At 45.2% G+C, this 15058-nt stretch overlaps 2 protein-coding genes across 3 annotated transcripts in view; one reads left to right on the plus strand and one right to left on the minus strand.

Annotated features, from left to right (window-relative positions):
• The window catches only part of JPH3 (junctophilin 3), an 81774-nt gene that overhangs the window by 41450 nt on the left and 25266 nt on the right, over nt 1-15058 (minus strand). For both annotated transcript variants that reach the window (XM_075189315.1, XM_075189314.1), the window contains exon 2: nt 68-845. In XM_075189315.1, the coding sequence (XP_075045416.1) occupies nt 68-845 (778 nt within the window). The remainder of the gene's footprint in view (nt 1-67; nt 846-15058) is intronic.
• The window catches only part of ZCCHC14 (zinc finger CCHC-type containing 14), a 92363-nt gene continuing 84687 nt past the window's right edge, over nt 7383-15058 (plus strand). Inside the window, exon 1 of the mRNA XM_075189310.1 lies at nt 7383-7528. The gene's annotated coding sequence lies outside the window, so the exon portion shown is untranslated. The remainder of the gene's footprint in view (nt 7529-15058) is intronic.

Here is a 15058-nt window from a genome sequence, read left to right on the forward strand (position 1 = left end):
AACATGTGCCTAAAGCCTACTAGCAGAGTCCAATGTTACTTTCACGGACCCCCCTTGCTCCCCTCACCTTGATGCTGCGATCTCGGCCTTCTGCTTGGCGATGTTACTCGCCCTCTCCGCTTGTTCCACCGCCCGGTCCACTTTCTCCCGGATCTTGCTGGCTCGGAGCGGAATCAGATTCTTCCTCTTCCCACTTACTAGGACATTCTGCTTGTACTTTCCTTCCTCCTTGGTACCGTCGGGGAACGTCATGCAACCATATCCATGCCGCTTGTTGTTCGCCCACTCCCCCTCATATTTTAGTCCGTCGGAGCGTTGGCTCACCCCGAAACCAGACCGCTTGTCGTGCTTCCACTCACCCAGGTAGACCTCGGTGGTGGTGGCATCGATATCGTCCTCGATGACCGAGAGTTCAGTCTCCCCTTCACCCAGGCTGATGGTGGAGTTGATATCGCTGGCAGTGGAGCTCACGGTACTCATGCCGGCCTCGCTGCGGAACGAGCTCTGTTTGCTCCGCTGGCTGGCTAAAGAGCTTTTCGATTCTGATTTACGGAGCTTCAGGCCACTTAGAATGGACCTTCTGAAGATGCCCTTTTTCTTGTTCTTTAACATCTCTGCGTCACTGTGGGCCATCAACACGAACCCCCCTCTAGAGACAGCGGGGCTGCCAGCCACTCCACAGGAGGTATCTGGGTGTATCGCTGTTCCATTGGTGTGTTCGCTACGGAGCGAGTTTATAGAGGTCCTAAGGGGGGACCTAATAACTGCGGCGATTCCATAGGGGACACTCTGGCGCACTCCGTACCCTTGGCGTATTCCAGCTGCCCACTGACCTTGGTACGTACCTGCAATAGAGACACAAAAAGTGGGACAGTGTTGGAACAGTATTCACAATAAGCAAATTAATACAAAAGGCTTCTAGCAGTTCATTTCCTACGAGAGTAAACAAACACACAGGAGAAAAGAGCAAATGTTTGTGGCCTTTGTATTTTATACACAAAAGAAACAATGTTTAAGTAATGAGATGTAGACATTTATTGGTATAGAATAGAAGATTACTGAGGGACAGACTTTGAATCTGTGATTTATAAACAGGGTTTCCTAGATAAGAATTGTTCCATAATTTGGAGCCTGAAATATACCCCCTGTCATTCCACACACTGGAGAACAAAAATGATTATTATTGTGATTGCTTACATGCAAGTCATATATCCCAACAGTCTTTGAGGGAGCGGTTATAATGGTCAGACCCGAAAAGGGCATTGGTCTTGTCTGAAAGTGGGCATAACGTATGAGAATGTGGGATAAGTGGATCTGGGTGGAGTTTGGGAAAATTATGATTATTATTTTTTATTTAATCCCAACTTTGCTTTTACTGTACACATTGCTGGATTTTAGTGCAAATTCCAGAGGCAATTTTTTGCATTTTTACACATTGTGTATGGTATACAGATGTAAGAGGATATGTGGAATGCATGACCAATGATTGCATACGGGAGGGGTGGGGCCTCCTGGACTCCAAGGACCGTTTCACCAGGCCATGCCTCTCCCAGTGAACCATGAGCGGGCAGATGGTGAGGTTGCAATTGGCTAGCGTAATTAAACACATTGATGGCTAATGATGTCATCAAGTCACACCCACCACGTCTTTTCTAACCTAGTCTCCATGAGGTCAGAAAAAGAGCAAGACGAGTATGATTAGAACTCAATTCCCGATTAATGTAACCAGCAAATAACGCCGCTATAGAATCTAAAATATATATCTATAGAAACAACAACAAATGTGGCCTACTGAGCTGGATTATATGCATGACATAAGTTGTCCAGTTGATACTTAGCTAAATACCCAGTGAGCAGCCATGTTAGGAGGGAGGTGCTTCTCTATCTGAGATTATGCGCGGCAGACGTTCTCTGCAGTATTGCGATTGCTAGATTAATACACAGGGACAGTCGTGTTTGACCTGCAGCAGATTTAGGCCCGTGCTACCATTTGGCAAACCTTGGCGGATGACTGCAGGGGCAAACGCAGGATTTGTAGAGAGGGGTTTCCACACCACGCCGCCAGTGGGCGTGACCAGCATGCATGGGGGCGTGGCTCTAATATTAGACAGTGCTTGGCTGCTCTCCAACTCTTCCTATCCCCATAATATACATGGGCAATGCTGCCTGCACTACTGTTAGGTGCACGCAGCTCTCCCTTTTCAAGCAGAGCCGTGTGAAGCGGGGGGCAGGGTCCAGCCACCTCAATTATACAGTGCCCCAGGCTTGGAGGGGGGTTTCCAGGCACTAGGAACCCCCCCCCCCCCCCCCTCGGTTTGCCTATGGACCGGATCCCATTAGAATATTGCCTTAAAGTTGAGGCATCAGCTGTCTGTAATGGAGCGTGGAGGTAATAATCCATCACACTTTATTTTATAACATAATAGCAGCGGAGCTTCAGCGCGACACTCAACACTTTGCCTTCGTGAGTCATCGGCAGTATGAATATTTACATGGTGGGATTTACTGGTCCTTCTAATAGTTTACTGCAAGAGGCTGTGATTCATACAGCTTCCTTGTGATATCCAACGCTGAATCTCATGTACAGTACAAGAGAAGTGGTAACGAGAAAGTATCAGTGTTAAAAATAGGAAGAAGCAAATATTTCTATAGACGAATCTTCCAAACGTGAGGACTGTCCCTGACAATGACACGGCAGCCACATTATCACTGGATGTACAGGGATAATTGTGCTAGAACTGAGAAGACTTAAAGGGAAACAAAAGACTTAGGGGTATATTTACTAAACTGCGGGTTCGAAAAAGTACAGATGTTGCCTACAGCAACCAATCAGATTCTACTTAACATTTATTTAGTACATTCTACTAAATGACAGCTAGAGCCTGATTGGTTGCTATAGGCAACATCTCTACTTTTCAAACCTACAGTTTAGTAAATATACCCCTAATATGTTAAAACACAGTAAGGGCCATTTACAATACAAAACTGCAACAAATGCCATGTTTGTGTTAGTTTATTGTACCACATTTACTGCAAGGCTTAGAGTAGGCCTGACTAACCTGTGACTCACCAGGTGTTGTGAAACTACAATACCCAGCATGCCCTGCCAGCTATCTACTGTCTATCTACTGACAAAGCATGCTGGGGATTGTAGTTTCGCAACAGCTGGAGAGAAGCAGGTTGGCCAGACCTGGCTTAGAACACCAAGATGGTGGCAAAAGGCGTACGCAGACTGACAACAGGCTGGTCTGCAGATCGGTCCTCTTAGCGCTGACGGCCAGTGTCGCCAGGGAGCTGGGCATCGCTCAGATGTCCCGGCGCTATTGTTCTGTTAGATTCCCCAACAGAAGATTTCCTATCATCTTCATAATGGAGGGTCTTGTTCAATAAATCCCTTTATCACAGAAAAGCTGCTCTTTTTTATGTTCCTGAGTGTAAATATGTATGATTGGGATTATGCTTCATCTTATAACACTATATGAGATATCGGTATAGAATCTAAAGTAAGAATATACAGATACAATTAAATTGTCCACAGGCAGCAATGGAACAGCGCCCCCCAGTGGCCGTATTATTCAGCTTTACTCAATAATACATTTGTAACGCAGCAAAGGTCATCTATGAACATGTGTGACCCGCAGTGCCTCAGTTTTGTGATGTAACGCGCCTGTTTTTGCAGAAGTGTTAAGAACTGAGGGATTGAATGAGACCGAAGCTCTGGATGTATCTTTAACTGGATTATTCTCTGGAGTTTAATAGTTAACTATAGGAGTACGCCCATCTGGTGTCATAGGAGAGGGGGAGACAGAGGCTATAAGTGGGATGGGAGGAGAGTTAATCAAGCTCTGCAGTTCTGGACATTGCCCACTTACCCCCCCCTGGTTGTTGGTTCTTGGTAGCATGAGGAAACGAGTGGATGCTGATCAGGATGGGGCTCAGTTATTGGCGGCTGACATGGCTGCCTGTGAGCCTGGATGGAGAGTGGCCGAAAAACGCAGTACAGTTGACGGCCAGTGGTTTGGGCGCACATTTACGGTATTGGGCCACGATGAACCCGCCTCTCTTCGAGTGAATTGGCTACAGTCTCGGTACAGGCACCGCCCCTGTGGGTTGCCCTGTGGTTGCTTTCGTCTAGCCCGGAGGATGGGTGGGTTCTGTAAAACCGGGACGCGGTGTCCCGCTAAGGTAGATATGTGCACCCGGGGTGTGATTGGTTGGTCCTCCACTTGAACCCAGGGGTTTGGTTGTTCCCCAGTTGATGAGGTCCCAATGGTTAACGCTGGGACAGTTGGGTTTTGCCCGGCAGACGTTAGACTGACTGCTCTATTCTCCACAACCATCTAATATATATAAGCCTAGCGGCGTGTGTTAGTGTGTGTGTGTGTGTAAAAAACTATTTTCTCAGAAAGGGCTCATCCAATTGACCTGAAATTTGGTATACTGACATTATTTGACAAAAAAATTATAATAGTGAAGTCAGTTAACTTCCATCATCCCTCCTTCCTACCGTGGGAGGGGTAGTAAAGGCTAAATTTACCGGTTGAGGGCTCAAACTCTTGGTCATGGACAATTGTATGTCGCATTTTCACGAGTACGGAGAAGCAGTGATGTGAAAGTGCAGGTTATGAATACTGCCCTTCAAGGAAGACTGATTGAGCACAGCGATAAGGTGTTTAGCAGAAACGTTGTGTATCGAGAGGTTTCAGAACAGTAAGACGATGGAGATTAAGGATGTGGCGATGAAGATGAAGGATGAGGTGATGGAGAAGAATGATGAGGTGGTGACATGTGGACAAAACCATGTTAAAAAAGGGCGCTTACGTCGGGAAGTAACGCTCTTCCCCTGAGGAGGCCTGGACTAGGCCCAAATGCATGACAAGAACCTTTTTAACACCTTAAGTAGCTTGATTTGACTAGAATGCATGAGTATCATGCACGGGTTAACTTGTATTTAAATTTAATCGTTTAAATTTGCCACACTCAGGTCTCGTGTTGTTATTTAAGGTGATAGTTAAATAAGAGTAAGAAGGTAAAGGAGGTCAAGATATCAGACGTAACCCTTTTAATGAGTTTCATAAGAAGCGGACCAATCTGCATGACAAGATGGCGGTGGGGAGTAGGTTGTGGCGCTCGTAGCTAAACTCAGATTGCATTTTGCAGGATAAGATTCAAAGGATAGTGAGCTGGATTGTCACGTTTAACTTATGGGGTGGTCTTAAGGTGATAGTAGGCAGGATGCTTACGTGCCATTATTACCGCTTCAAGAACGCGCGTCTCCAGCTGCAATATTAGGAGCAGTTCGAGGGCAGCCCAAAAAAGCAGAATGCACCTAGGTACGCATGCGCAAAACAAAGTAATTCTTGCACGTATATAAGTGACCCTTAGTATGTCTCAGACATAAGAGTGCAATTTTTTTTATCCAAAAAGATGAGCTTTAAGGAACATAAAGTGGGATATTAAACACTAGTGCAAAGCTAATTACATAAACATGCACTATATCGTACAGCAGCCAATCAGGACTTTATTTAAAATACATATCACTAGGCGGTAAGTGCTCTCACCGCCATGAACGCTAATAGTTTAGAGGTGCCCTTCACCATTTCCACACCTGACAATCCTTTTATAGAATTCTCAGACAACTTGCTAAGGACCGCTCAGAAAAAGAAGATATCCGATAATAAAAATCCCAAATCTTTCTGAATCGACAAAGAAGTAGGAAAAGCGACTTGGAGATGACAGGTAAACAGCCTCCGGTATAAGCGATCGGCGCCAGATGTGGCGCCAGCTCGTGTGGGACTTCTAGCGATGCAAAACACCGGATCTAAGTGGCTGGGAGCTGTTGCGTCTGTGGCTGTTTGCACAAACTGTTTACCCTGTTTTATCCCGAAGGCCTCGTCTTAATTTGAAGATCAAACTTGTCAAGAGCGTCGTGCGGAGCCGGTCTCACGGTCTCATGGCAGGTAACAGGTGCAGCGAGACGTGGAGGAGAGACGGCATCTGAAGACCCCCAACACGGGAGTGAGGAATATTTCAGTGTCTACAGTCAAAAATATATTCTACAGATCAGCCCTAGAGAGTATAGAAGATTCTGAAGTCAAATTCAAAACGATTAAGAGACAAGAAAGTATTGTAACCCCCCCATCCAAGATAAAAAGGACATAGGGCTAGATTTACTAAGCTGCGGGTTTGAAAAAGTGGGGATGTTGCCTATAGCAACCAATCAGATTCTAGCTTTCATTTATTTAGTACCTTCTACAAAATGACAGCTAGAATCTGATTGGTTGCTATAGGCAACATCCCCACTTTTTCAAAGCCGCAGCTTAGTAAATCTAGCCCATAGTCTCTCTCAGCTTCCACATAATGTTCTATCCTGGATACACAACCTTAACAAGCGAAAGGGGACATCTCAAAAGATGTGGAATCATAGGGGACAAGATACACAAGAGATAAACCTGAGGAGGAAATATTATCAGCGTGGCACGCAGACAGAGTGCAAGCAGTCCGGCTATTATCAGTCATATCTCATCCTTGTATCTCCTCTTACTGTTACCCCATTAATCATTATGTTCAGGATTAAGCCACAGAAATATCTTTCCCTCCAAAGACAGATCCCGCAGGAAGACCCTGTTAGATAAAACCACACAGAGGGCGCAGTTCAGACCCAATCCCAGATTCTTACAACTTCTCGGTGTCTGTGGTCCTTGCATTTCACAGGGGATCTTAAAATACAATATCCCTTAACAAGACACAGTCATCCTGACAGTTGTGAGTCATACACTTAACGCCTGTTGTGTCCTATAATAGCACAAGTGTTAACAGTGATACCTGAGCAGCGAATGTTCAGCCAGATTTCTACCATTCATTATACAAACATTATGTGATAATGTCTTAAAGGGACCATACAAAACCTCATTCTTATTTTTCAAATAGTTATATATTTTTTGTATAGGTGGAGTAAGGACCGAGAGCTCCGCTGTTTGGTGAATAACATATATCTTTACGAAGATTTCCTACTGAACTGTCCACATCTCATTATTAATATCTTTTATTTATCACGATACAACCAAATTATATAGAAAGACAAGAAACAGAAGTTAAACACTATCCTGCCCACATGAGCTTACAATCTAAGAGGTGTGGAGAACACATGATACATAAGGCATAGTCTCTACTATCCGGGAGGTTCACTCAGGGAGTCCTCCCGGGTCTGGGTGGGGCTTAATGATGCGGTTTGCTCCAATAAGCCCCGCCTCATGTTATGCAATGGCGTAATTGTCAGTATTTCATAGCAGGGGGCGTGGCCTGAGCTGTCTTCAACAATGCCTGCAAGATACAGTCCTAAGTCTCAGTGAGTTGTGATTGGCTCTGGCAGGCACTGCTGGGGACAGCTCAGGCAGTCAGTCCTCACTCTGCGGAGCTCCTGCACCAGAGCTGGCCCAGGAGAGGAAGAGATGTCCCCTCCTGACCCCACATACAGACCAGCAGAGAGAGACTGGACCAGCCTTCACCCTCCCATGGACTAAAGAAGGTAGGAACACTGACATTTACATATATAGTCATTTATTTGTGGTCTGTGGTTTCAATGAGGCTGTCTGGCAGTGCATAAGCTGCATGGCAATTATTAATAAGCATTACTTAAGTCACATAGCAGCCATATAGCCAGACAGTCTCTATCTCTAAATAGCAGATCCACCAACTGAGTGTCTGTGATCCTGCAGGAGATGTGGTACATACACAAAATGTAAATCATACTTACCAACTTTCCCGGAAAGTCTGGGAGACTCCCGAAATTAGGGTCAGTCTCCCGGGCTCCCGCGAGAGCTGGCATTTCTCCCGTATCTCGGAATTCCCTTGTTCAAATGACGCGATTCACCGAGAATTGCGTCATTTTGGACCCGCCCCCCACGACAAGACGTCATTTTACTCGTAGGGGTGGGGCCAAAATAACGCGATTCGAGGCACCCCGCCCATTAGTCAAGACCCTCCCGGACGTCGCCTACTGAAAATAGGCAAGTATGATGTAAATGTTAAAATCACGGATATAAAAAAAAGTCACTAATTGTGGTGGGGCCATTCATAAATAGATTGATGGGGAAGAAGAGTTATGATGGTGTAGGAAGTAAAGGGGTAGACGCACCTCTGTGAAATGTTGGAGGTAGGGGCCCAGACTGTGCAATCTAGCGACAATGTGGAGAGACACCCAGGCTACCTGCACCTTTAAGCGTTAAATTAGGTATTTATGAAATCAAGTTACGATTGTTTGGCTGACCAGATTATTGCAGTCACTGTTCCAATGAAGCTTAGTGATAGGATATGGAATGATACTTTTGAACTAGTGCAGGGTTACAATGAACAGCAGATTTTCCTGATATTTCAATTTGGTTCAGGATACATTTGACTTATGGGTATAAAACATTACAGCCCTTTACAAAGATCTTTCAGCTTGTGTAGGCTGTAATTCTCAGACAGCCACAAAGACACTTAGGGCTAGATTTACTAAGCTGCGGGTTTGAAAAAGTGGGGATGTTGCCTATAGCAACCAATCAGATTCTAGCTGTCATTTTGTAGAAAGTGCTAAATAAATGAAAGCTAGAATCTGATTGGTTGCTATAGGCAACATCCCCACTTTTTCAAACCCGCAGCTTAGTAAATCTAGCCCTTAGATTCATCATCAATGGAAAGTCTAAAGGGCCTATTTATCATAGTGTGATAACCAAGTTCTCCCAATACCGTCAATAGTAACCACACTGCAAAGAGTCTTGTTGGATTTCTGATGGGGAAACCTACTTACTATGGACAGCAGTGGTACAAGTACCGCCACAGTGCTCTTATTGATATTGCCATCTCAGCTGGGGATAATAGGGGAAAAGGTGCTTTATTTATTTAAATCAACCCCCCTCCCCCACCACACACACACACACACACACACACACACACACACACACACACACACACACACACACACACACACACACACACACACACACACACACACACACACACACACACACACACACTGAAGTCCCAGGGAATTATTGATATTTATTTTCATTTTTTTTTTAATAGACAGTGTAACTGGAAGACAAGTCCTCGCTCCCAGCCCCGCTGAGCCGACTATGTCGTGTCGCACACGTGCAGAGGCATCCTGGGCTGGCTGGCGATGCGGTAACAGTCCTCTTAGTGTTGCCAGACAGAATCACGGAGGACATAAGTATCACTCATCTGCCCCAGCAAAACTTTGTTGGTAAACTGCAGCAATAATAGATTGAGATTTAGATATAGAAAATCTTTATTATCAGCACTTAGTAGAGTAACAATAAAATATCATAAATCACATCATTGCAAGTAAGTCTGCAAAACAAGGTACAACCCCCATTCATAGGAGCAGTTCCAATAACTGATTAGTGGGCGTCACCTTGAAGTGCAGTTGGCGGACAAAGAGATGCACTTGTGCAAATAAAGCATTATGGGTCTTATCTTTTGTAGTTTGGAAATGTGCCATAGCATGTGCAGAACGGGGGAGGACTACAATAAAATTAAATATAAAATTTTGGCGACATTACTTGCATTGAGTATGATGGTCACATACAAGGGCAAGAACACAAAGGGAAAGACCTCACCGGGACTGTCACTGAGAAACACACTACAATTACCTAACCTTATATATTTAACTACAAAAGTTATTACAGCTAACTACGCTGAAAGATCATTATAGTAGCCCTGGTATTGCTTATTTCGCCTTATTTGCCCTTAATCTGCATCTCTGGGGTAAATGTATCAAGCTGCGAGTTTCTGGCGGGTTTGAAAAGTGGAGATGTTGCCTATAGCAACCAATCAGATTCTAGCTGTCATTTATTTAGTACATTCTACAAAATAGCAACTAGAATCTGCTTGGTTGCTATAGGCAACATCTCCACTTTTTAAACCCACCATTTACAGGAGTGTGTGTGTGTATATATATATATATATATATATATATATATATATATATATATATATACATACAGATATTGAAATTCCTTGGCACCAACCCCCTCTGTATTTTGTAATATCCTTATGTAATGTACAGAACTCGATGAATTGAAATATTTTAATGGGATTTTTTTTCTATTGAAGTTCAAGTTGCATCTGATTTCATGCTTTTCTTAGTACCAGGTTCTGTACCATGTCAGCCTTGTGTTGTTGTCAAACACACCTGCACACACCCCACACACTGGTGTCGCTATGATGAATTTTCCACAGGGATTATGTCTATGAAAATCATAGCTGAAAGTCTCTGCAAAGATATTCCCAGCTCACAGGAGTCGTAGGGGTCTGTTTATGACCCAGCGTGTTTTTCTCACGTTCGTTATAATTTCTTATTGCATTGATAAGAATTTATATAACGTATCTATCTATTAACATTGGTCAGCCAGGACGGCAGCTCCAGTACGAGCCTGTCCCGGTGAATCGTTTATAGTAAAGTGATGGGGGGGAAGGAGGTCAATCTGCAGAAAATACATAGATGGCCACTGGTACTAGAGGAATACTAAATCCTCTAGCGCAGACCTTACTCTAATATATACAATAGATGCCGTTCTATTGAATTACAACTTTATGTACCTACAGCAAACTAATTCAATGAAATAATGCCATCATACTACCGTGCACATAAATAGATGACATGAAGTTTAATATGTGTAATTTTTAAAATCGGAATACTCAATTACACCTCTGTTCAAGAATATCCATACAGGCAAATGCATGTTTAATATCAGTCATGTCCAATTTACTCCTGTCTCTACTTTTCAAAGAAACCTTTGGTCCTCTCTGGGGCTGGCCTCTCCCCTTCAACAGCGCTAATTTAGGGGGCCCCTAACATTGCATTCCCCTGCTGGGCCCATAGGCAAACCAGGGGAGAGGGGTTTCCTAGTGCCGGAAAACCCCCCTCCAAGCCTGGGGCACTCTATAATTGAGGTGGCTGGACCCTGCCTCCGCTTCACACAGCTCTGCTTGAAAAGGGAGAACTGTGTGCACCTAACAGTAGTGCAGGCAGCATTGCCCATGTATATTATGGGGATAGGAAGAGTTGGAGAGCAGCCAAGCACTGTCTAATATTATAGCCACGCCCCAATGCCTGCTGGTCACACCCACTGGAGGGAAAAAGTGCAACTCTCCCCAACACACGGCGGATGTCGCTTACAAAGTACAGCTCTCGCCAACACACGGCGGATGTCACTTACAAAGTACAGCTCTCGCCAACACACGGCGGATGTCACTTACAAAGTGCAGCTCTCGCCAACACACGGCGGATGTCACTTACAAAGTGCAGCTCTCGCCAACACACGGCGGATGTCACTTACAAAGTGCAGCTCTCGCCAACACACGGCGGATGTCACTTACAAAGTGCACTGGATACATTTGGATTTGCATTGGTATAATTCACATTCGTACATGTGAAGCTTTTGTGGTTTACTTTGTACCTGAGTGAGGTGCACATCGCTTATCGGCTATTTTGCATGTAAGAAATGAGCCCTTTCGGGAATCTCAGAGGTCTGTGTTAGATCTGTTATGTGTCCACGCGACAGGGCCTTGCTGGGACCCAGGACACGATTAGAAGCCGCAGTTCTCCTTTGTTGCCAAAGTTCCTCCAGAATAAAGATCTCTGCTGTAATATAAACCACCTTGAGCTTTATTCTGTAATAGTTTTAATCAATGCCCCCGAAATATTCAAGCGCTCCCACTGACTCACTTGCTGCTCACTCTGTTCATGCTCAGATGTAGAGAGAGAGTAAATTAGGTCACTCTGACTGTTTCCTTCCAAAAGCCCTTTTTTAGATATCGCTTTATTCCCTCCCCCCCCCCCCCCCAAAAAAAAAGAGCTAAAATTGGGTTTTGGAACAGTCAGGTTGTTTTCATGCTGCAGGGAGAATTAACACCTTCATCTCCCGTCATGTTACCTTCTGGTAAAACGGAGACATATAATGAAAGAGTAAATTTCACAGCATGAAAAGGAGAACAAAGAAAACCAGTTTTAGATTATACATTCACTAGTGCAGTACACCACAGGGACCACCAGGGGCACAAGAGGTCCCATGATCTCTGCATCAGGCTGTCATTGCATGAGCTTGACACTGACAATGCAGCCTATCCATTCACTAGGAACCAGTGATATCACTGAGAGTGCAGCCTATCCATTCACTAGGAACCAGTGATATCACTGAGAGTGCAGCCTATCCAGTCACTAGGAACCAGTGACATCACTGAGAGTGCAGCCTATCCAGTCACTAGGAGCCAGTGACATCACTGAGAGTGCAGCCTATCCAGTCACTAGGGACCAGTGACATCACTGAGAGTGCAGCCTATCCAGTCACTAGGGACCAGTGACATCACTGAGAGTGCAGCCTATCCAGTCACTAGGGACCAGTGACATCACTGAGAGTGCAGCCTATCCAGTCACTAGGGACCAGTGACATCACTGAGAGTGCAGCCTATCCAGTCACTAGGGACCAGTGACATCACTGAGAGTGCAGACTATTTTGAATGGTTCTAGAAGTGCTTTTAGATTAAATGTTGTATTTTACTTAAGAAGAACTCTGCCTCCTAGGTACAACAAAACACAACTAATGTATTACTAATCATACTGTACTGGGTAAGGTTAGTGCCACACATGGCATACCTAGGGACAGGTATTGACTACGGGCATAACCACCTGTTAGTGCCACACATGGCTGACATTACAGTGGTGCCTCAATCTACCATACTTGGTGCATCTATCACATGTTCCAATGAAACTTCTTGTAGTACAGTATAATTATTATTAACCTTTATGTATAGGGCGCCGCATGAGGTCCGCAGCGCTGTACAGAGGGCAAACAACAAGATGTTGGTAGATGGTATAACAGAACTCTACATCTCCTCTCCTGATCTCTCTTCCTCCCTCCTGTCTCGTGTATCTGACTGTCTCTCTGCCATCTCCTCCTGGATGTCCTCACGCTTTCTCAAAATTAACGTCTCTAAGACTGAACTCATTGTCTTTCCTCCCTTCAGACTCCCTTCCCACCACAACCTCTCTATCGTTGTTAACAACACCACCATCTCCTCTATCACCCAACTCTGTTGCCTTGGTGTCACCCTTGACTCCTCTCTCTCTTTTGCCCCCCACATCCAATCCCTTGCCCAAGCCTGTCGCTTCCAACTGCGCAACATCGCCCGCATCCGACCCTTCCTCTCACAAGACGCCACCAAAACCATCATCCATGCACTTATCATCTCCCGCCTTGACTATTGCAACCTTCTCCTCACTGGCCTCCCCCTCTCCCATCTCGCCCCCCTCCGATCTGTGCTTAATGCGGCTGCTAGACTCATCTTCCTCTCACGCCGCTCCTCCTCTGCCTCCCCTCTCTACCAGGCCTTACACTGGCTTCCCTTCCCCTACAGAATCCTTTTCAAACTCCTCACCACCACTTACAAAGCTCTCTCCCAGTCTACTGCCCTTTATATCTCTAACCTCCTCTCCATTCACACTCCTGCCGCTCCCTGCGCTCGGCTAATGACCGTCGCCTCTCCTCCACTCTAATTACCTCTTCTCACTCCAGAATCCAAGACTTCTCCCGCGCTGCCCCCCTGCACTGGAATGACCTCCCTCGCTCCATCCGTCTCGCTCCCAATCTGTGCTCCTTCAAACGGTCACTCAAAACTCACCTCTTCCTGAAAGCCTACGAACCATCTACTTAACCCCTCATCCACTCTGCTTGTTCTTCCCCCCTCTCCCCTGGTCTCTTCTTCTCCCTTGCATCACTGCCTCCCTCCGTGCCTGTTTTGTCCACCCTCCCTTAGGATGTAAGCTCGCATGAGCAGGGCCCCTCTCCCCTCCTGTCTCCATACCGACTCTTCTGCTCCGCCCTCACTCCATATGTCTGCCCGGAGTTTCTGAAGCATTGGTACTTTGTGTTTATTGTTCTGTAATGTTTTACCCTGTATGGTGTACTGTATGTACTATGTAAGGCGCTGCGGAAACCTTGTGGCGCCTAACAAATAAATGATAATAATAACAATACAGTAAACAGATAACACTACAACTCCCAGCACAGCTACTGGGGTACAAGGGATATATTCACCACAGGCTGAAACCTGTGCCCATTAGTGTGGGTGCAACTAACAGGTTTAGAGCCACTGAAAGATGTACACAGACAATGGAGGAGTGGAGTCAGTGGGCAGAGAGCCCAAGGAGGAGGTGCGCAGTGTAGGGGTGAGCAAAAGCTATAGGTACCGAGAAGGGGAGGGAGGAGGACCCTGCTCACAAGAGCTTACAATCTAAAGGGAAAGGGGCGGACAAATGGGTGACACATGGGGGTGAGTCAATGTAAAGGGATATGAGGGCAAGAAGCAAGAGTGGGAGAGATGGAGGATGGATAAGAATGAGGTACACTACATGGTGAGATGGTTACATGGAGGACTGGTGGGTTTTATAAACAGGTGGGTTTCAATGACTGTTTGAAGCTATACAGGCTGGGGGATAGTCTGATAGAACGAGGGAGACCGTTCCAGTGGAGGGGGGCAGCACGGGAGACTTGGTTATGTATCAAATAAATAAACAGAACTAAGATAGAGAATTGTTGATCAAATACATCAGAAAAAGGAGTTCGTTGTAAGCAGTCCGAGTAACGTGTAACTGAAAGAACTAAACTGAAATTTAAAAAATGTAGTTCTGTTTGGAGGTCAATGAGTTAATAAAACAAGCAGCATTATACGTCTAGTGGATGAGTCATTCCATGGGTCTGCCAAGATCTCCGATATAAAACACTGCCATACCGCATTTCCCTTAATGCTTTATTTGCATGAATGGGAAATTCAAGGGGGAGGGGCATTGACACCCACTCTTACCTGCACAATCAGGCCGATCTGTATCAAATACAATTTAATTTTATATATTGACTCTTTGAATTCCACCCAAAACAATTTTTCCTTTAAGTTCCAAGGGACACTATGTAGAATACAGTTTGCAGCCAGTACGTAAAAGGGAAGAATTACATTTGCCTCTGTACAGTAACAGAAGTCTAGACAATACCTTACACTT

This window comes from Mixophyes fleayi, chromosome 10 (genome assembly GCF_038048845.1).
Source record: "Mixophyes fleayi isolate aMixFle1 chromosome 10, aMixFle1.hap1, whole genome shotgun sequence".
NCBI lineage: Eukaryota > Metazoa > Chordata > Amphibia > Anura > Limnodynastidae > Mixophyes > Mixophyes fleayi.